General features: G+C 43.7%; 1 protein-coding gene across 4 annotated transcripts in view; it reads right to left on the minus strand.

Moving 5' to 3' along the window:
- NHS (NHS actin remodeling regulator) overlaps window positions 1-23,368 on the minus strand; it is a 244,054-nt gene that overhangs the window by 16,431 nt on the left and 204,255 nt on the right. For all 4 annotated transcript variants that reach the window (XM_071430470.1, XM_071430467.1, XM_071430466.1 and 1 more), the window contains exons 2-3: window positions 9,993-10,145; window positions 7,681-7,814 (exon numbers count right to left, since the gene is read on the minus strand). In XM_071430470.1, coding sequence (XP_071286571.1) covers window positions 7,681-7,814; window positions 9,993-10,145 — 287 coding nt within the window. The remainder of the gene's footprint in view (window positions 1-7,680; window positions 7,815-9,992; window positions 10,146-23,368) is intronic.

A 23,368-nucleotide genomic window follows, 5' to 3' on the forward strand; every position in this document is an offset into this window, starting at 1 on the left:
TCTGCTTTTCCCCAGTTCCTGTGTGCCCATGGAAAGCCTCCAGATGAGCTGTCCATAAGGATTACAGGAGACCAGAGTGGGAGAAATCAAAAGAGAGCTGTTCCCAGTGAAGATTTCTAGCAGCTTAGTTTTTGCCCAGGCCCGTGGAAAACCAGTTCTCCCAAGCTAGGAGAAGTCCTTATCTCAGGAGCAGCACCTCTGTTCATGCAGCAGAGGCTGTGGAGATACTGAATACATCCACAATTTCAGTCTACTTACTCCTCAGATACCCAAGGATGGTCTGAGTAAGTTTCCAGACACCTGCTCTAAGCAGACTGACTGCAAGTACCAGGATGTTTGAAATTCAACTTCCTCATGGAAGGTGCTAGAGGATCTCTAGGGAGGGTCAGGACACAGGGAGACTAATGCTGCTGAGGTGACAGGAGTTCAGGATATGAAAATCTTTGCAATATCCCATGGCCTGTGATTGTCAGTGCACAAAGAGAAGAGGACACGAGGGACCTCCTGCCCTGAGCTTCAAGCACAGGTACATGCAAAAGCCACTCAGGGGCAAACCTGTCCATGAGAGCAACAGCAGGACCTCAACTTTGCTCTCAGAGATAGCAGTGTGGGCTACAGTCAGACAAGCAAGGTATGGTTACCCATCTGTCTGTCCCATCTGTCTGTCCCATCAGTGCAGCACTTCCCTACCTCCCCATGGGCCACTCTGCCAGCTGCCTCTGAGGAAACACCTGTTTCCTGTCTGAGAAATACCTACAGCCATCCTTTGATGTGCCCCAGGCTCAGGTCCCTGCTCAAGCACGGCAGGACAAACTTCCCAGGTGAGTTCTTATCATTAGAGATAGGACAAAAAATGAAGGTGACCAGCAAAATTTCAGTTTCTGCTGTCACAGTTGTGCTCCTGAGGAAGGTGGTCCTACCAGTGCCTTGCCAAGGGGTCCTGAGGTCACTTAGTGCCTGTTCCCATGTGGTGCCTGTCACTGGGGCAGCTGAGGCATGCTGGCACAGAGCAGCAGCCTCAGCATTTCAACACCCCCATGCTGGGGGAGGGAGTGAGCTGCTGCTTTTCAAAAATTCTCATTCACTCAGGAAACCAGAATATCTCTAAATGTCCTGAGTAAACACATAATTAAGCAAGAAATTATTATTATAAACTCAAGGCTGTTCTGGTCTGATGGGCAAATCTGAAGTTAGGCAGTTTTAAAAGTGAATTTCTTTTGTGTGGGGGTGTGCTTGGCAAACAGAAACAGTGATAATCATTCTGTTAAATACAAAGCCAGAATACTTTTAAGTGTGCATTTTTCTTTAATGGGCTAAGATTGCTTTGAAACTAAACTGGTGCATAATTGCTTGAATAGGGATTTGTCACTGACATATGTGAGCATTTTTATTTCCTGAGCTATCCCATCAACCTCACTTGCAGAGGTGCTATTGTGCTCCTGAAACTGCCTTGCAGTAAAAATCTTGTTGCATATGCACGTGACCTGATTCCTCAGTGCTCTGTGTCACTTCAATGTGAAATCTTTGGTCTGTGTGTGCTACAACAAAATAGTCAGATGTCCAAGTCTGACTAGTCAACAGAGCTATCCCTGTAGAGAAAGAGACAGTGGCTCTGCTGAGGAGCAATTCAGCTCACCTTCCTTCAGCACTCAGCTTGGGCTGAGATGAAGCACTCCTGAACACTCACACCCTGATTTTAGGAAGAGCATTACTAGCACATATGTAAGTCAGGACTCATCATTAATCATTTTTAATTAATTAAAACCTTAAAATATCATCAGGACAGTGACAAAGAAGCAAATCAGCAGTCGACAAACTTGACAGCCTGGCAAGTTATGAGTCTGCCCCATTTCTTATCCCAGAGCTGGGATCTGGAGAAAGAAATGAATGGGTCAATAACAGGACAAAAATGCCACTTCTGCCCCTCTTCTCTTTTCCATCCCCCCAAGCTCTGAGACATGACTGGTGTTCAGCATTTTCAACATATAGGAAAGATTGGTTCAAGAAACATAATTTGTGTTATATCTTGCACCTAGCCTGCCTTACCTATAGTGATTACCTTACAGGAGATTCTGGGATTTCAAAGTTAGTGCACAGGGCCTATGGAACACAGTGCAATGGTGATTGGAAAAACATAAACCCAAGAACAAATAAACAATTTTTCCTCAGTTAATTAAAGATGGAGAATGCTAAAGCCTCATCAAGAGCATTTATCCTCAACATGTTTGTTGAATTTGGACATGGCTGCGCTGATTCCTTCCCCCTCAGCTGTGTTTGATCAGGCAGGCAAGGTGTTATCTCACAAGGGATTTAGGTGGCAGAGTCACAGCCCCCAGCAGCACCCAGGGCTGGCAGAGCCTGGGTGAGGGCAGGAGTGGCTGATGCACGCTGCTGCACAATGCTGTTCTCCAGAGGATTATTTCTGACTCCTGCTGCCTGAAAGCTGCAGCTAACAAAAAGCATAAGGGATCAATATTATTTCTAACTTCAGGCTTCTATTGCAGTAGGTGGGGGAAATTTCCCTCCCAGGATAACCTTATGAATATAGTGGGTGGTATTCACCCAAGCAGAGCATCAACATGTTGCTTCAGCATCTGCAAGCATTATATATTCTGTTGTCTCCAGCAAACATAAATACAATTTGCTCTCACCCTGTGGAAGCACAGAAATAAGGTGTACAGCACATCCTGACATCTCATTTAAGAGCAGTCATTCATGCACTGAAAAGGCAACATGTAGAGTAAGTGTTAACTAGTGTTCAATCCCACATTCACATGGGTACAGCACTGACTCCTGGGGCTCTGGCTGAAACCTCTGTGCATCCCTCTCTCTGCCTGTGAAAGGGAGAGCCTGCTGCTTCCTTAGCTCACAGCAGTTAAGGAAAATGGTATTTATTTACATGGTAGAAAAACTAGAAGGTCTAGAGAAAGGAGAAGAAACACTAATAAAAGGCTACCAGCTTTCCAGTATTTTCAGAGCACAGTTGACTACTTAATTAGAAATTCATAACTATACAGCAGCGTTTTTATACAGTCAACTGATGCTGAGGAGAAAATAATGGGAATATTTCTGGCAGTGCTATTTTTACTGCAAATCACAACCCTGCTCACCTGCCTGCTCCCAATGTTTATATTTCTGTATGTTTCATTCTCCTCAAGTTTTTATCTGCTTGAGGGTGTTTTCTTTTCTTTTGGAGCATCACAAATGCGATCAGCTAAAGCACTTACAATCCTTTAACAATTAATGTATGGCTCTGGTGTTTTGACAAGGTAAAGGCAAAACTGAGACATGTTTCATGACAGAAGTCATACCACACATGGCATTTCAGCAGACAAAGGCACAAAATAAACATCCCACAATACAGGTAGTAGTTATTAGGCTCATTGCACAAATGGTGCTATACAAGTTCAGTCTGATGAATAAAGTCAGGTAGGTTTTATCTCTAACAGCTTCAGGCAGGATTTGCACACAGAAAGTGCACAGCCCAATTCATGCCTGTCCCTTAACTCAGTTGTTTCTTACTGAGGTTTCATCTGGCTTCAGTAGAAAACTCTGTGAAAATTAGTATATTCAGTTGTACTTCCTTCCCTTTGCTGTACAAAGCATCCTAAAGCAGACCACAGGGAATATTTTTGAAATGGCAAGGAGATGGAATAAAATTACCCAATGCATTATTTTCCCTTTACATTTGCTCTAGCTGAGGCATCAGGGACAGAAGAAAAACCCTGTCTGGAAAAAAAACCCTCCTGCTTCTCACCCCTTGATTCCTGCTCAGATTATAATTATGAATAAACTGACTCTGAAATTTGTGCAATTGTGAGTGTAGATTTCCAAATACTGAATTCCTTGCTCCATCTCCTTGGTTTTATTATAATAGCTGTGCCATGTGGGGATGGAGACAGTGTGGTCCCATAACACTCTGAACTGGAATACAGAAATTTCAGAGCCTTGCTGGCTGGACTTGGGGAAACCCAGGAAAGAAGAAATGCAGAAAAAATTAAAGAGAAGTCTGAAATGCAGTTGGAATGACACAGCATCTTCACACTCAGTGACTGGCCTCAGCAGTGCTACAGGCAGGGTTGTCATGGGAACATGTGTAAGAAATATTTTCCTCATTTTAGCAAGTCCATAACTTTCTCATGCTCTCCTCAGATTATTTTTGGTTTAATTTGAGTTTTTCTTCTTCTTCATTGGCAGAAATGCCTGAATTAATAATACTTTTAAATGTGTTTGGTTCTATATGTCTTTAGTGTAGAGAGAGAATAAGTATGCCAATTTTTCAGCTTTAAAAATGAATGACTGGAATGGATAGGAAAGTTAAATGAAGTCATGTGTGCAAAACCATGAGGAGCATGGAGAAAGGGAATGAGAAAGCAATGCTTATTGTTTTTCCTAGTCTGAGAACCAGAAGGGATTTGATGAAATTATGAGATACTGGGTTTGAAACAAACAAAAGCTGGATTTTCAAACAGATTTTTAAAGTCATTGTCTCAGGATGCTATTGAAGCTGCAGGTGTAAATTTGCTAAAAAATTGGATTAAACAAGTCTCACAGTCAACTCAGAGAGGTTCTTTGGTGGCTATTATTCTGTGTTTGATCTCTGGCCCAGAAACTCTGTAACCAGTTTCTGTATGAAACTGGAAGGATAAATCATGGGACAATAAACAGCAAAACCATGCCGTGTTCTTATTCTCTGTCCTCAAGGATCCCCTTCTGGCCTTTGGGCTAAATGGACATTTCATCAGCCAAATCAGGGCATTTCCTGTAACAAGAGTAGACATGAAAGAACCTATTCCATTTCTGGTCTCTACTCTTTCTCCACAACAAAATGATCTTGTGATGGAACAGTCCAAAACATCTTTCCAGACCCATTTATATTGGCATTACTTGCTTTGACCTTGAATTCATTTGTCCTTTCTTGGAATTTGTGGGACTTTGGCATCTTTCTCCCTGTAAACAGAGCTGTGATTAAAAGTGAATTTTCATCTGTTGTGATTGATTTTCTCTATTTTAGTATACAATATGCAAGATCTTTGCAAGAGCTCATAGCCATCTAATTGGTAGCAGCAGCCAAAAGGTAAACACATAGGGAACCTTGACTCAGATTTAAGTGACCTGTGTTCTCAGTAACTTTCAGTAGTGTTAGTTCCCACAGGTCTCACAGTGGTAATATGAACATTCCTCAAAATCAAGTTTCTTATTTGAGTATCCTAATACATGCATTTAACTTAGATAGCCAGTTTGGTAAAAGTCAGACCCTGTAACTTTCAAAAATTTCCCAGCTTCTTCTTGGTCCCTTTCCTAATTTAAAAGAAACACAAAAAGAGGCTCTTTTGGTTGTGTAGTATTGCTCCCTTCAGCACCTTCCCAATGCATCAGAAGAGTGGAATACACACCATACTGATGTGCCATGAATAAAAATTCTTGTGGATTTAGCAACTTTAGTTCCTGGATGAGTTGCTGATACCATCAACTGGAATCAGATATCAAACATTACTGGCAGTCCCTGAAGCAGATAAACTTTTGCAGATGTCAGTCAAAAAAATCTTATGCCAAAAAGAGCAAACTAGCCAATTACAGCATCCTCAACTTTTTCTTGTAATGGTATCATTATATCATGAAGGCTGGAACAATATCAATTAGCTATTCACTGTTGCAGTGTCTTGTAACAGTCTCTGATTAATCTCTGCCAGACAGAACATTCATGTGCATCTTCATCTTGCCTTATTCTCTTTCAATTTTTAAGTTGCCCCATTTACAAGGGGTTTTCTCAGAAATTGGTCAAGGCACTTTGAAGTACTCTGGGTGCAGTGTTTTTGCAATTTCCAAAGCAGAACATTGCCAGATGCCTTGAAATCAACAGAACAACAGCCCTCCAAGAGCTCTTGTTTGCCTCTCCTTAGGGGAACACTGCTTCCAAAAGGAGGTCTGATATGGGTGGGCACAAAGTTTAATGTTTTCCTTCTTGAAAAGAAAAAGGTGGACTTTCAGATATAGCCAAGACATCTGCATTCAGCATGACTTAATTTTGTCAACTAATAGAGGACTCGGAGAGTTGCTCACTATTTGTTATTATTTTGTGTTCCACAGATGGAAGTAATGTATAAAATGCACTGGTTGTTTTCCAAACCCAGCAAAGATTCAGGCCTTTAAGCACTGTGTATGTGATTTCAAAAGAGATGACTTGTTCCCCATCTGATACTAAGAGAGCTTTATGTTCAGTAGCCTGTCCAAACTATCATCTGTAACTATTTTGATCCTTAACATGGCATCACCTTCCCTTTACCTTTCAATGACCCTACCACAGCACTAGCTCTGATGATGACTTATCAAGAAGAAACAGGTAATCCTCAAAATTAACCAGGTAAGCAGCCAAAAAGCTGAAACAGTCAAACTAATGCAAATCTTATTATGTATTTCATGTTTTTTAAATGAGAAACAAAACTTTTCCTATGGACTGATTGGCTGATGTTTTGGTCCCTGGGCAGGTGTGACTCGTTTACCCTAAGTCTTTTACACTGTCAGTGCTTTAGCATTATAGTATTTAAATATGGTTAATACAATGGATTAGGATGAATGCACTTGGATTTTTAAGCTAAGTAAGTGATGATTCAGTGTGGTGACTGAATCATCACTGAGCTTATAATGTACTCACAGGTGTAGCATCTCTTGAGAAGCCAGCATCCCTGACCTGGCAGATGCAGAGCAGATCTATCACAACCTGACTGAGGGCTGGCATCAGACAAATGCTTCATTTAAAAGCCAAGTCCAGGTCTGACCTACACCTTTTGAATAATGCAATGGCTCTTAGTACAGGGCAAAATTAGCTACTATGACACTTCTGTGAGTAAAACACTCAGAGCCACAGAAATACCAAAGTCCAGCTGAAGCCAGTGGGAATTATGGACCTAATCAGAGTTAAAGTTGTCAATCTAGCATGTTTCCTTTAACAGTGATAAACACCATGTTGTCAATACTAACTTGACTTCAAATCAATGCAGCAGTGGCAAATCAGCACAGATATACAGGACCAGATCTTCAGCTGGAGTTCCTGCCTGGCTGTTTGCAAGGACATGTGTCAGACATGAAACATCTAAAAACCTGCATGCAGATGAACATTGCCAAACAGGACTATGAAAAGTGTGGCTTCTTGTAGCTGGGGTTATGCTCCTGAACCTCCTGCACACACACAGGCCTCAAGCTGGCACTCAAAACCCTTGAACTCTTTGCTCCTGGCAATGCTAATGCCAGGGCTGAAATTATAGCATTTTCTGAAATTATGGGAGGGTCCTCAAAGTGCTACCTCTACAGGCTGAGTAGTGAATGTGGAGGACTTGTGGAGGAATGTGTAAATGAGAGCATATGTGTGCTGGCCACGGGTAAAAAAGAAGAGGTTTCTGATTGAAAACTGCACCCTGGGGTTTTGCCTTCCCCTTAATGTGCTGTTGTAGGACCATCCAGATGTTTGCATCTAGTAAATTCTCTTCATGGCAGGAATCCAGGAGCCTGGTTATGACCTTGTTGCTCCTGCTTCCTCTCTGTATTGCTTTGACAGCCTTTAAGGTCAGCTCTATTGTACTGCAGCGGCTTGGGGAGGGGGCACTTGTGAAGCACTGCCACACCTGGGTCCCACCATGCCAAAAATGTATTTGTATGTGGTAGCTGTAGTGAAAGACTTACTGGTAGCAAATGCCGGTCCTTTATCGCTTGCCTCTTTTGGCTGCAGATAGCAGGGAAGGGAGGAAAGGGGGGAGCCACCACAGCAAGGGGGCCTTGGACTTTTTGCTCTCTGTTATCACCTCGGCTTCGATGTTCTGTTTTGGATGAGAAAGAAGACACAAGTCTTTCCAAGTGTTAAAAACATACAAGTATCTCTACTAACAGCACAACAGAGACAGGTACAGGACAATGGACTCCAAAGACAAAGGTTCTTCTCTTCCCCAGTGACTGGTACAAATGATCCTTGTTGCAGCTGAAGGGGAGGAGCACTTACTGGACATCTGTGTGCCCAGAGGAGCAATACCCATACCGTGCACCCCAGCATATGCACTGCAGCTGAAGTGCCTCCAAATGACATTGATACCATTTATCCCAAGAGACAATGGAGCTCTCTTCTAGGCACTTGAGACCCAAGGCCTGATTTCCAGAAGGAATCTGCAGCTCCTATTGCCTTGAAATGTTGAGATGCAATAACTGTGCCTGCATCCTACCCATATAAAATATATCATTCTGAGGGGAAAAACCAGAAACACAGCTCCAGGTGGGATTTTATTCCCTGGCTGCATGGCAGTGCTAGGTCCTGAGCATTGGCTTGACATCATGAAGGTTGTTGCAGTGGTAATGCTCAGGTTCCAGCAAGAAGGAGATCATCCTGGGAAGGTCTTTATCCACCCTAGGCCCACAGGAGTCTTCCTTCAGCATGGGCTCACAACATTCAGTTCTTTTCCAGCATCAGTCCCAAGTCTCTGGAACCTTCCAAGTGAATGGGAGAATGGACTCCCGGACTTCCCATCTCTAATTTTAGGTGACAGTTAGATAGTTGCTGTTTGCATGGAGTGCTGCTGAAAGGAGGTAACATATTCACCTGCTCCACTAGCTGTGGTCCAGGCAATAATGTTTGCTGCTAGCATAGCTCTTTTCTGACCTAAAATTTCATTTTTAACTGCTCCTGGTTAAACAGATAAAGAAATAATGAAATTCTTATAGAAGAGAGAGTTGAGACACAATAAACATGTTTAGAGTAAATTTCAGATAAAATTTCATCCCCATATATGCCATTATTTGGAAAATAAGATACAGCAGCACATGACAAGCTGCCTGTTGAACGTGCACAGCTGCCCCATAAATTGTGGAGGGTGGGAAATTGCTAAAATGAAGATTTGTAACTTTAAAATGATAGGACATTTTCTGGAGCTGCCTTCACATGCTGCTGTCAGGATTTCTCCTGCCCACAAGATGGCAGGCAAAGATCAGCCTGGCTCTGGGACAACTGCAAAGCAGAGCTGCTGAGAACAGAAAAGAACTTCTGCTCTACTCCAGCACTACTGTGGCTGCAATTTGGCTGTATCACTCTCTGCCATGCCATGAAGACATACTGCATCCACAGTGTGTTCCTGACCTAAAACCTGCAGAGACAGTCAAATGGGGTAATTAATTGGAACATCTTATCCAGCTAACAGATGCTCTGCAGTTCTAAGTAATCGATTATTATTATAAGCTAATAACAGTAATAAATGAGCAAGGCAATTAGAGCTGTTGGTGCAAAACGCTTCAAGACAGGAGGCTGCTGCTGGACATTTTAAGTGTGATCTGCATGGGTTTGCTCCCTCCTTATGGCACAGAGAGGGAGATTATGTTTGTCTGCTTTGTCTTAGGTCCTGGTAATAATTTTCCCTTGGTTAGGTTCCCAGTGAAAACTGGCCTTTCCCCATCTTTTCCTTAATGTGCTGTTGTAGGACCATCCAGATGTTTGCATCTAGTAAATTCTCTTTATGGCAGGAATCCAGGTGATGACCCTGTTGCTCCTGCTTCCTCTCTGTATTGCTTTGAGACCACTGGTCTGCAGTTTGTTAGGTGATGTCAGAAAATGTTCCCTAGCCTGGGAAGGGGAGACCTGCCCAACCCTTCCAAACCATCCAGGACAGCTATCACCTGACTTTTCAGCTGCCACTCTTGAAGGGCACAGGCATCCTCCAGTATCATGCTTGGAAACCCTGAGCAGAGAGCCCAGTTTTTGTGGAGACTAATACCACTGGGCTCCTGTTTCAGTCCTTGTGAAGGGGGTTGGGACTAGATAATCTTTACGGTCCCTTCAAACTCAAACCATCCTGTGATTCTACAGTTCTGTGATTTCTTAGCATGAGTACCTAAGTCCCAGTGTAGATGAGTGCCCACAGCTCTGTGTGCCTGTGCCTGAGCATCCTTCTGCTGCCTGGAGTGGAGCCAGGAGAGAGGTGTTTCGTGTGAGGATCTGGAGCATGGGGAGCACCTACCTCTGCGCAGGGCTCGCAGGTGCTGCTTGGCGTGGCGGTGCAGCTCCTCCACGCAGGGTGGTCTGCTGGAGGGGAGGAAGATGTTTCTTTGCTGATGCCAAGGTGCTTGGTAATAGACACTCAGTTTGCTCTCTGCATCAAGGTTGGAGACAGCTGTAGGATAAAAAATAGAGTGCAACATAAGACTTCCAGTCTCTCCTCCACCAACCTAGCTGAAAAGGAAAGATTTTTGCTTGGGACTATATTGTCAAGAACAGGCACTGGGTTTGTTACAGCACCTTCACTCTCAATGACATAGCAGCAAACATTATCTTCTCTGTATTTCCACATCATGTTATACCAGTTAGCCTTTAGGCAATGCCCTTTTACCAGATTGCAAATGGCTCTATGGAGGCAAGCAGGTGAAATGATTCTATATCGGTTTTTTTATATAAATGGACAAAGGGATAATAATTTTATAGGTAACAAAACAAAAATGCAAGGAAGCTACACAGTCTTTCCACAATGACATTTTGAGCAAAGGAGGAATAGGTCTCCCATTTACTCATTCTCCTGGCAATGTGCTCTTTCACTACATCATGTTACACACAACTCGTTTCTGACACACGTTGCTAGTTCGCTGCCTGTCTGGGCCTAACAACTGAAATTAACTGCTTGCCCTGCTGAGAGACTTTGACTGTCACCTATCAAAAGAGGTTTCTTTAACAGACAGGGACTTCTGAGGGACAGGAACACTTCAGTTCCTCTAAAGAGAAATCCCAGAAGTCTGCCTCTGAAAATTATATGAATCAAGTCCACTAAAGGTTCAAGATAATTTCTCAGGAGTGCTGGGACTCATGGAGTCCCATGGACTATTCCCAGCCTCAGGGTACACAGTAGGTGGCTTTCCAAGGGCTAAAGCAGGAGTGGAGGGCCATGGGAGATGCCAGCCAGTGGCAGGGAGCAGGCTCATCCTGAGCCCCCCTAATGCAGCAGAGCAGGTGGCAGATCCTCAGGGCTAGCACTGGGCTTGTTCCTTCTGCCACAGACACCAACACAGACAGGCTCCAGTCTAATGCTGCAGCTGCTGTGCTCACAGGACAGCAGAGTGTGACACAGGCACCCTCATGCACAGGAGGTACCTCCTGGGCTTCCCTTCCCAGTCAGCAGCCAAAGAACCAGTGTGCCTCACACTGGTACCCCCACTGGCCGTGCACTACTCTCCTTTCCATATTGGAGGGTCTCATCTACTTTCCTGCTTGGGCACTCTCTTGGCTTTTTTGAGGGGTAGCCAGTGCACCATGGCAGAGGATGGCTCTTTGGTGGAGATGCTTTGGTCTTTCTTGTTTTGTTGCTTTCTTTAATGCAAAACAACATTCATTCAGCCTGAAAGCATACCGGTGCTTTGTGTAGAGAAAGAACTGGGAAAGTACAGTTGGAGAACATTGAAGGAGCAGACAGAAGAGGAGAAACATAGGAACCATGCTGCCACGTGTAGGATAATGAGAGACTATCAGTTTCCTTGGTTAGAAAAAAACCCCAGCAGTTCACCAAAATTTGTAGGTGTCATGATGGAGATGGTGGTATGGTATCATGAACAGACCTGCTGAAGTTCAGGTTCTCAGAGGTTCAGCAAAAATGAAAGGACCCCAAACTCTCTGTCTGGTAGGGAGCCTTGCTTTGCTTATCAGTGGATTTTTGCAGGTGGGGTTTCAGTCATTTTTCAGCACATTTGTAGTGGTGTTCCATGTGACTGGCATGGTGTCAGTGCAAGGAATGGCACTGGGGGGAGAAAAAATGATAGAGGAGGAAGGTAGTAGGATGAATGATGGCAACCTGTCAGTGCTTGTTCATCATAAGGATTTACTAATTAAATTTTTGACATTGCAAAAACATAATGTTGCCAAATTGCAGGCAGAGCTTTTGATGGCTTGTTTGTCTGTTACCACTGCAGCAGGGAAATGCCTCACTCACAGGAGCTGATTTCATATCTCCTTTACCCCTTGAAGGTAACAAAGCACTATGTCTGTTTTACATACAAGGTACTGAGCCACAAATGCCCTGATCCTATCCTGAGCCACACTTCCTCCTTGGGAGTCTCAGCTCAGGACAAAAATTTGTACGCAATAGTAAAGATACCCCACCCATTCTTTGTATTGCCTAGGGCATGTGATATTCATGATCACATAACGTACCCTGGAGGCTAATGAAAAGGCAGGCACAAGCAGTTCCTTCCTACTCCCAGAAAAATCTGTCTAGACTGAAGTGCTAGTAGTTGTCTGTGATGAATATCAGTAAGTGAGTGGAAAGTTTTACCTACTTATGAAGTTTTCAGTCATTTCATCAGACTAGAATAGATTTTGCTGCAAAATTTAGCTTGTAGAAAGCTCTTTTGGCCTTGGCAAAAAAGTGTTTTACAAATAGGAGTGGGAGTTGGGTTAATATACTTTGTGTGAGACTTAAAAATGAAACCAAGTTCATGCAAGCTCTGCTGCACACCTACTGTTGTAGACACACCTTGCTGTTGACAGATGGAATAGCATGACCTCTTAGCCACCCAACAAGTCTCCCTTAGCCAGCAGAGCTGTGCAGAGTGCTGTCCCAGGAGAAAAACCACAAATACATTGCTTATCTTCAAATGATAGAGCATTAAGAAGCTTACAGTACCCTGTGCTATGGCCCTAGCCAGCACCCATCCATGTCTTCTCACCTTTGCCTGAAGGACCTCTGATTCATGGTAACAGGGAATATACCCCCCTGACACCAAGAAAACAGAAATATTGTACAATACTCGCTGAACTGACCAGTCCTTAAAATACTCCAAAGCTGGAATGGATTTTCTAGGAGGTCCAGAATAGAAACTAAAAGTGCTTGCAAAAAAAGCTGCAAGGGGATGAATGTTCTCAGCCTGCAGTGGGGAAGAAGCTCAGAGGGAGCGAGCAGCACTGGGTAGAGTGGAGGACAATGCTGGCCCAAGGATAAGTAAGTATAAACCCGCAATGAATGCAGTTAGTCTGGATGTTTGTGGAACGGCATCCCAACCTCAGAGCAGCAAAACTCTGAAAAAAACTCCTGAGGTAAGAGGGAAAAAGCTAACCAGTGAGTAAAAGCCTGCCAAAAAAAGGACCTGCTTCCATTTCATTCCTTGCACATTGTCCTTTGCATGTCCTTCCCTGTCCTTTGCACATTGCCTGTTCTTCTGCAATGACATTTTGCCTGGCACTCATTGATTGCCCCTGGGAGCTGGGCACCATTGCTGGGAGCTGAAGCCAGAGGACACAGCCACAGGAGTGGACTGTGAGCTTTAAGGACTACTGAACATCTAAGTTTCTTCACAGGACTGAATCTCTTACTTCCACTAAAAGAAAAAGCCACCCCTGTGTCAGGGTAATTCAGCAGACAAAGACTACTGGGCTGAGATCTAGAAGAAATGTGCAGTCAAAGCTGTACCATATGCTTCTGCTAGGAGCTGACATTAAATAGAAGACTCCCTATATCCCTGTTCTGTGAAATGAGGATAAGGTATCTCTTTCAGCCAGCACTTCCTTTACTCAGTGTTTTACACTGCAGGCTGTTTTTACAATGCTGAGCCTGCGCGTGGCTGTAGCCCCTCAGCATCATCGTAACATGCATAATAAATAAAGCAATATAGAAACGGTAAAGCCACAGTCTTTAAATGATTAACAGCTGGACATCACACTGAATGAAAAAAAAAGCCAATACAGAGATAGGAAATGCTACAGTTTAGGGATCAGATACAGTCTGTTAACATATTTTTAGTGTGCGCTTCAATCAGTTTAGACTATACAAGTGAATCACATAAACTATCACTTCATTTCATTCCTGAGTTAAAGTAATTGTTTTTGTTTGTTTTTTTTTTTTTTTTTTTGTCTTGTGGGATGACAAAATGACAAGAGGCCATTTAAATGGATTCTCTATTCCATTCTGGGGATCCATTAACACTGGCTGGTTTCCTAACAACCAAAGTCAAACAGATATACACTAATGGCTCTTCTCAAGAGAAGATTTTTGAAGATTTTTCAAATAGCTGTTTTATTGAAGTTGATCATATTTATAATATACAGACCCTTCTCATCTTCACATCCTCTCATTCTCTCCCTCTTTTAGCCAAGCAGAGAAAGGATCCTGCCATAGCAGAGCTGGATGTGGATGCTTGAAGGTTGTGCGGCTTTAGTGCACTCAGGCGTGGTTGTTCTAATAATAACACCACAAAGGCCAAGCAAGAAAGATTTCTGCTCTATTTATTTGATAGATCCAGGGGTTTCCCCCCACAACTCCGTCTGCTTCTATAGACACTTGCCTCCCCCCTTCCCAGACCCTTCTGTTTCTCAACTTTCTATTATTTCTATGTGTATTATAGTTGCTATTACCTGTCAGGGGAAGAAAAAAAAAGATAATTTCCTATATTTCCTGGTTCAGAGAGAAAAAATGATTTGTTGTAAGGTGTGAAGAAGTGTGCAGCCTGGAGGGAATTGGAGCAGCAAGGAGGTTGCCTACATGTGAAGGGCCAGCACCCAGAGCTGTCAGCCCTGAATTCTGCACAGGCAAAGCTGAACTGGCAGCTGCCGAATCCTTGTTAAAGTATCCAGGTTCCAAAAGACAAAACCCAAAATTAAAAAGGATCAGACTAGTGAATAAGCCTATTCCAGAGTCCAGTTACACTTAAGAGAGGCTGTAAAGCACCAAAGCCCTTTGCAGGAGGCAGAGGTGCTGGGGGCTGTGCACTTAGTAAAACCTCTTTGCACACCCTGCTGCAGGGGTGCAGGATTCACCCAAAGGTTGCTGTGGCCAGCAGCCCCATGCCAGGCTCTGCTTAGGAAAGCACTTCTTCTCCAGCATTAAGGTGGTTGACCTGTCATTTTAGCATATGCCATTTTTTCTAGCTATTTCATGTAAAAATGGTGAGTTTTTCTTGTGTGATTCAATGTCATAAGAAAGCTGGATCTTCACCCAGCTTTGCATAAATAGGCCTATGCCAGCAGCAGGAGAATTCAACGTGATCAGCCTCTTCCTCAGCTACTGCCCAGGTCAGCAGTGAGTTACTGCCTGCTGTGTTTGTGTGCAAAACATTGCAAGAAAATTAATTCTGAGGAAGACCAGATTATTTCAAAGACTAGGCAGCCTGGCAGCACATCCAACTTCATCATGCAATTTAGTGCATAAATGCTTCATTGAGGCAAGTGCTGAGTGTGATGTGAATTTTATTTATAGCCAGCCTTGTATGTCCCGAATGTACACTTCCCCCAATGTACTTGTGTAACCACTGGAGCACCCAGGGGGTTTAAGCCAACAACACTCGTAAAAATCTAGAGTTGCTTCTTTTCTTTCATGTCCCACATCCATCAGCAAGCTCAGCACTTTCAAAGCAGCTCCCTCTGCAGCTGCCACTTCCCAGTGATGGCAAAGAGAGTGCCAGGCTTACCCAGCAGAGACACTGGAGTCTGGAGCTCCTTGAAGGTGGGACAATCACTCTGTTTTCAAGAATTGTGTTCCCTCCCAGCCATGCATATATGCAGACATTTCCCTATTTGCCACTGGCAAACCCCACCAACAGGAACTGTGAGTAGCTATTTGGATGAGCGACTTTCCTGTCCCATCTTTATTAAGAATTGAAAGATGCCCATGCAAAAGGAGTGTGTTGGTGAGGCTGCTGTTCATTGCAAATAACACTACTGGCTTGTCAGCTTTTCCAGCAGCCAGCTGAACAATGGCAACCTTACCTCAACTTCAGTGACTACACCTACAAGCATGGGAATGCACACAATTTCCCTCATACCTCTAGGAAAAAGTACCCAATGACTGCAGCTAGAAACTGGGACATAGCCCAGAGCTCTTGGGAACCCTGGTCACCCTGGCAGGGGCAGGATGCCATGCTCTTTCCCCACCAAGTCAGTGCCAGAGCAACACCTGACACTGATGGGTTTCTCTTCTAAAGCTCTTTTGCTGGTGTAGGGACATCAGATGATGGGAATGTGACAGGCACTCTGGTTGCTTGGCACTGCAGAGGCTGCTGAGGACCCTGCCTGTGCTTCCCAGTTCATCTCTTCCCTGGGAAGCTGTCTGTGGGACAGTCCTTCTCTTCCCCAGGACAAGTGAGAAATGAGGCAGGTCTTCACAGAGCTTTCTAAGCACACCTCTCAAGTGAGACAAGAGATGCTCAACTCAATGACAGAGAAAACTGCGTGCCAAACCCTTGTGTCCTCACCAACCAAGTACATCTTTGGGATTTGTTCAGGATCTGGATAGGATGTCCCCATCCTTGGCCACATCTTTTGTTCCTGTTTTCCTGGTGTATCCTGTCATTTGTGAGGGTGCTGTTCAGGGCAGACATTTCCCTTTCAGTCTTCACAGTGCCCACTGTCACAGGGCCATGGGTGACTGATGACCCACTTCAGGTGGTTTGCTCCTTGGCTACTGCTCTCTGGGAGCCTGCACTGGAAAACACAATTTGTAATGGCCTTGTGCATCATTATTTCTTATTGCTTTTATCAGGGCAGAAATCCAGAATATTTCTGAAGAGTCTTTGTGTTGTGCAGCCTGAGTTCAGGATGGATGTGAGTGGAAAGCTCCAGTGACACAGACCCCAAGAGATGGTTTGGGCAACCAGTCTGGACCTGAAGCCTGGATCACCACATCTGCCCTGCCACTGGCACTTGCACATGCAAATCAAAGCCAGTGCAACTGTGTCTGTGCAGGCTGCAGCTGCCCTCCAGAAAAACAGGAGGGGAGACATGACAAAACAAGTTAAGTCTTTAGCTACATGTGGGCAACAGCATGAGTACAATTATTATTCTATTCTGCACTCATGGACAGACAATTTAGCAAATTTTTCAAACTCAAGCAAAAAGGCAGAAACCTCACTGACAGCAGAATCTGTTGAGAAAGACCACAATCTTTCATGCTCTTTGTATTGTTTTATTTCCTGCCAATACAGTGAAACCTCTCATGTTTCAATCACAGTTTCTTAGCACATCCCTGTGGCATTTTTCTGCCTTGCATTATGCTACACATGGAAAAAACAGCTATTCAGGAGAAAAAAGGGCAAGTGGGCAAAACCCATATTTGGCATTCAGGTAGCAAGAAAGATTAAGATACTGGAAAGCATATGATTTGGATGTCATTTCCATGAGCAGATCCCTGAATTTTGCATTTACCTGATGTTTGGTTGACTGGCACAACAGACATAATTCAAGAGGGCTGGGAGGCGTGTGGTTCTTAGACACGTAAGAAGATTAGGCTGTTGAGCAATATGCACTTATGTGAAGAGTACCACATGCTAATCCCATTCTTGGCTTTGCTGCTTTCAATCACTGCTGGTGGTGTTTGAACACAATTTAAACTGCTTTTCCTAACTCTGTCAAATATGTTACAGTGGCCACAATGGAACTTTGTATTTCAAAGTATTTCAAAGCTGTCACTGCAGGATAAACAATAACCTCTTAGAAATACAGAGTACTTTATATGTTCAAGCCTCCATTCCTGTGAAGTTTCTCTAGACAGCAATTTCTTCCTCTCCTTTTATTCCTGTTCTCAAGTCTATGCTTTACACAGCCTCCAAGAGTGCCCAGTAGGGTAATGGTAAAAGGCAGACAACATGGCAGTCCTGCCTGGCAAGCTTAAGGCTGCAGTCAGGTCAATTATTCTGCAGGAATATTAATTTAATATTCAATTCAGATTGCTGTCATGCTCCATGAGAAAATAAAGACCTAACTAGCTAGTAAAATAGTGAGGGCATAAACAGTCTTAGAGAAAAAACAAACAGAACTATTTTAAGGTTACTGGACCTAATGATAAGGATGGATTGTTACAGCAGGCATGATGTGACATCCCACATACACACATGTCTATGTATTTGTGTACACACACTCCAGAGCATGGAACTGAAATCAGTGTCCCAAGAGAGCCCTTTCAGCCCTACATGCCTAATTAGTTCAAAGCACTTCTTTCAATCTGACACACTTTCAGTGCTTGTCAACACAAATTTCTTCCTGTGTTGGCCGTTCACATTATTCCCACTCTGTATATGCAGTGAGATGAAGTCTCTTATCTCCAGCAGTGTAGTGTGTGGTCTTGATAACACACTTTGTAAGTATGCTTTTAGATATCCCTTGCAATTCCCTCCCACTGCTCTGCTATTTTTCTCCTGTACTGACTCAGCCCAAATCACTACTAAGCTTGCCTGAGTTGCTCCAGCAGGTCACCATAATGCTTTCCTTTTTATCACAGAAAAGTGTGCTCTTCACTGTGATGCTGCTCTCAGATCAGTCACCTTGATTTCACATGCCAACACTCAAGAACAAAGCTCTACAAAATTCCTTTACTATTCTACCTACCTTAGTTAATGCTTACCATCAGGATCTTGTGGAAAAAAACATCCTATAGACAGTTTTATGGTAGGTCAAACTGGTGTTTTATGGTTGGTCAAACTAGGTCAAGCAGTTTTAGGGTATCCTGCCTGTTTCTGTACTCAAAACATTCAATTCCCCTGCATATTTCTCTCTGAATATTTGCACCTAAAGTGGTCGTTTTCAAGTAATAGCCTTTTGAGTCTATGCTGAGCATCCTCTTTTCAAGAAGGGCAGAGACTTGGTCATTGCAGCACCTGTTTCCACATCAGCATCCACAGTATGAACAACCTCTCCACAGCTGTTCACAGAGACCACCAGTAAAACATCGTGAACCTTGAAAAAGCACACTGGAAGATGACACTCAACAAAGAATATGCTGAACTTGCCATATTGGAAGGTTAGAGTCAGATGACTTATTCCAAGTACAGCAAATGTATTACTGATTCCCTTGATATTTTCAAAAACTACAACCTTCTAAGACTTAGTCTCCATACCTTCTCTTGATTCTCAGAAGCAGCATTTAGAATCAAAGATGCCATTTTGCACAGAAAATGAATGAGCTGGGTCCCTCTTCCCTTCCACTGGCACGGCCTGTAGGCTGAGGAATCAGCCCCCGAGAGCCAGGAACAACAAGCCATGTGTGAGGGGTAGAGAGTGGCTCATATTTCACACTTCTTCCTTCCCATCAGTCTTTTTCAGTGTGCTTGGCTCTATGCCTTGGATGCCAATTAACTGCAAGTTGAGGTAAGTTGCAACAGTTCCTTCCAATTCTATTTAGTAAATGCTATGCAATACTATGTAGATAAATACTATTACAGCATGTCCCTTCAAATTACTCACAGCCCTTCAGGGGAAGACAGAAAGTCAAGCATCTCAGGGGGACCAAAAGCAACTATTTTTTTTTTCTTCCTCCAGAGAAATATTCTTGCTGCTCCTGTAGCTCCATAAGTCTGTTTTGCAGAGGGATTGAGAGACCTGGCTCTGTCTCTCTATCCCTATCTCAGAATAGCTTCCTCCCCAGAGTGGTAAGGCAGCATGTTTCTTGGGACAGGCAACAAAAATCCCACACACTCCTCCACAAGGTCTCTCTGGAGCCACCCTGATGGTGGCCCAGAGCCAGCTGGCACAGGGGTGCAGTTACAGATACAACCAGGGTGCAGCTCTGGGTTATTTCAGTACAACTCTTCCCCAGTCTCAGTAAATATCCAAGTCCTCCACTACCAGCCTCCTCAGATCTGGCTCTGGCCTCCCAAGCCATTTGCTTGAAGCCCAGTTTTAGACAACCATCTGAATCAGCCCACAAATCACAGAACCACGGACTGGACTGGGCTGTGAGTGAGTGACCTTAGAGATCACCCAGTTCCAGCTTCTCTCTGTGGGCAGGAACACCTTTCATGGGAGCAGATTGCTCTGGGCCAGGAGAAGGGTCCCCTTTCCACACTGTCCTTCCCCAGTCCCACTTCTGACAGGACACTTGTGTTAAACATTTCAGCAAACTGGGCTGTAAGAGTTCAGAGAAGCACACTGAGAACAAGGCCAGCTGAATTGCAGAGTTTCATTTGTTGAAACAATGGGGAACACAGTCCTTTTGTTTGGTAAGGGGAAGGAGAGCTGCCTGAAAATAGAGATTTATGCCCCTTTCACAGTCCCTTCCTGTGATACCAAGCACATGTTCCTGCACCCCTCACTGCCAGAGCTCCAGCTCTTACCCAGGAATTGCAGCCTCTCCCCTCCAGGCCTTTTGGGTTTGAAATTAGCCCTTAATCCATAAAGCATGGATGTGTTACAATATATGGAATGGCCTGTATTACTTGCAGTACTTTCTATACACAGACAAAAAGACTTTCTATACAAAGACACCAAGATACACTGGGTGACTTTTTAAAGAAACCCATCCAGACAACATTTGGAAACTCTGTCAGTGATGTTGTATATCTAGGCTGCAGGATGAATAACTTATGTCAAGATAAATTATTTTCCCACTGTTGTTATTATTTGAATAACATGTTCTCAGCTTACTCACCTTAGGCACTAAAATTTTTTCTGCAGACTTGCACTGTTTTTTCTACTGTATTTCAAGCCCTTGCTTACCTCAAATGGTCCACAAGCCTCAAATGGCAAATGCCAGCTTGCAGATTTAACCAGGAGGTGGGCATGGGTAGCTGTATCCCCTTGCATGTCCCTGCAGAGGTGCAAACCTGTGTCCATGCCAGCTGGGGAGCCCCTGTGGCTCACACTGACCCACTAACTCCCACTTGGAAGTGAGACATCACAGCCAATGGCAACTAGCACATAAAATGCAGCATGAATTAAGCTAAAATGAATTTTAAAGTGTTTACTTCTCTTAAAGTGTTGTAGGGTGTTAATAAAGATCATAACATAGGCTAAGCTTCATTGTTATGGCTAATATGGCTTTATGAGCCCAAACCATATCCTGTGGTCTGTGCTCACATTTATACTATTAAGCAACATATTCATGCACAAAACCTAATTGAGTTCTGACGGGATTTCTGAAAAGCCACATCTGCTGAAGAGCTTCAGGGTTTGTCAGAGGCTGCAGGGGTGTGGAGCACTCTCTGGTGAGAGCTGTCATCCAGCACATAGCTGCAAACAGCTAATTCTTGCACATTTGTAACTCCTCTGCCTTTGTGCACGCATCTGACCCAGTACAGGGCAGCTTTCAACACGTCAGCTCTAGCACAGCAAATACACAGAGTGGCAAACAACTGCATGCTCCCTTAATGTGCATATGAAATTATTACCTTTTAAGTGTGGGCAGACATTTTATTATGACCATGTGCCAAGCCCTGCACATGAAGAAGAAAACCAGAAGGCATGGCTGAAATGGCCACATTTCATTGCATCCACTGAAAACCAGAGCAGAAATGTCAGGTGTCAACACCTACTGGCAACTATCAAATGCCACCATGGAATGACTGCACTGACAGCAACACTGGGCAGGAAGTCTTCAAACTCTCAGCTGTAAGCAGTGATGAAAATTAAATAAAACTAATCTGCAGGAAATAAGCTTCTTGGAAAAGAAAAACCCACAGGAAAAGAAATTTAACTAGGAAATACTTTCAGGAAAGGAATAAGGCAAGGAACAAAGGAGAGCCGGGAGAAGGGAGAATTGTCATTAAAGTTATCATGCAGAAAGTATAAGTTAGAAGTGGGGTCACTGAGTAGCAAACAGTGTTTGACCTTAATGTATGGTGTATCAAGTGGAATGGTGAATCAGGGCAGAGGGCACTCTGGGGACACTCAGATTTATTCACTATGAGCAAAGTTGACGATATTTCCAAATGTAAAGAAGCAGACAACTGAAAGTAATCACAAAAGTTACTTTCCTCAGGGGAGGTTTGTCTCCCTGGAGAATTTCTGTAGCTAACAGATAGGCTCCTCACTGATTTTGAGTACAAATGAGCCTCAGAGAGATCTGAAGAATCCTCTAGCAGCACCTGTGCCCCTCTGTTCACTGTGGAAGAACCATGAGAAGACTGACTGTGAGTCTCAGGTTTTGTGTTGCTGAAATGGCTCCCGAGGTATTAAAGAGTTTTTTCCCAGCCCCGCGACCGAAGAAGTCAAGATTGTTCAGCTCTGGTTTTCAAGGTTGTTTATTTTCTCTTATCTATGACATTCTTTCTCCACCCCACTGAGATCTGTCCAGCAGGTTGGGTTGAGGCACACTGGCCGCCCTTGGGGCAGTGTTAGTTTTTTATACTAAAAACTACGTGTACTTTATTTACAATAATTTTCCAAAACCTATCGCCTATGTTAGACAGTCTGTCTCTACTTTAAACCAATCCAAAAATGCCACCATCACAGCAGAAGATGGAGGACAAGACACACCCAGATTCCTCCATCTTGCCTCTTGAACCCCCATTCTAAAAAGCCCAAAATTCTACATTTTCACCCTGTGATAAATTCACTAACGTTCTACTCAAACCCTTGTGGCTCGTAAATCTTCGCACAAAGTTGGTAACTGTTTCCACGGGCTAGGATCAAAGGCACAGGTGTTTTTGACTCTGTGCCAAGGTCTCTGAGCCCCCTGCCAGTGTCTCGAGTCCTGCAGGGCAGCCAGAGGAATGTCATGCAAGGAGCTGACATGTTCTGTCACCACTGGGCACCAAAAAGGGGAGACATCACCTTTATGGGGGAGCAGGGCTGCCTACTTATAAACAAATATGAGTCTGCAAAGCTATGGAGAGGTTCTCACATTTAGTTGTTGAATATATTTAATGACAAAGTAAACTGTAAAATTGGGTCAAAAACAGGCAAGCTACCAAGGCATAAGGTGAGTTTTAACTCAAAAGGTAAAGTATTGCCTGAGAAACTGAACAAAATATACTCATTTTTATGAAGGAAGGGATAAACACACTCATAAAAGTGACACCATTGGCTGGGCCAGGTGCAGTTTTACTGTCCTTACTGAGTCATGGATCTGCCTGACTTCTCTGGACCCTCCAGCTATGCCAGGACATCAGGTCTGGCCCTCATTACCCCTCCTACCACTTCACTGCCTTCTCTTCTCTACCCCTCTTCTTTCTGTGTGGATTTTCCAAGTGGTGTTAAAAAAAGGAAGTGCTGGAAGAGGTGCCAGACTGCTCTAGAGGCTGAGATGCTGAACATGCTGAACAGTGAAAGGCAGACAACACCCACGGATCCAGCAGAGCCCTGATCTGGCAGGATCTGGGAGGGGGGAGGTGGCAATTGCTCCTCACATCCTTTCAGCAGCTCCCGGAGCATCTGCCAGCACAGGCGGAGGGGGAGCCACCCCAGCCAACTTTTTTATTTTTTTTTATAATATGGATCTTGTTCATAAAGTCAGAGACATTTTATATACAAATACAGATCAGTTCCCTGCCATCTGCTTATTTCTATGTAGCATCTAAAGTATCATAAGGGTGTTACAGAGAATATGAAAACAAGGTTTTACCTCTGCTGCTGAGCTTAAAAAAAAAAAAAAAGGGAAAAGAAAAAAGGAGAAAATATAGGTGTTGGAATGCAGGGAAAAGCTAAAATCTGAGA

The sequence above is a fragment of the Agelaius tricolor genome, unplaced genomic scaffold, assembly GCF_023055355.1.
Source record: "Agelaius tricolor isolate 1412-34295 unplaced genomic scaffold, bAgeTri1.0.p SCAF_7, whole genome shotgun sequence".
NCBI lineage: Eukaryota > Metazoa > Chordata > Aves > Passeriformes > Icteridae > Agelaius > Agelaius tricolor.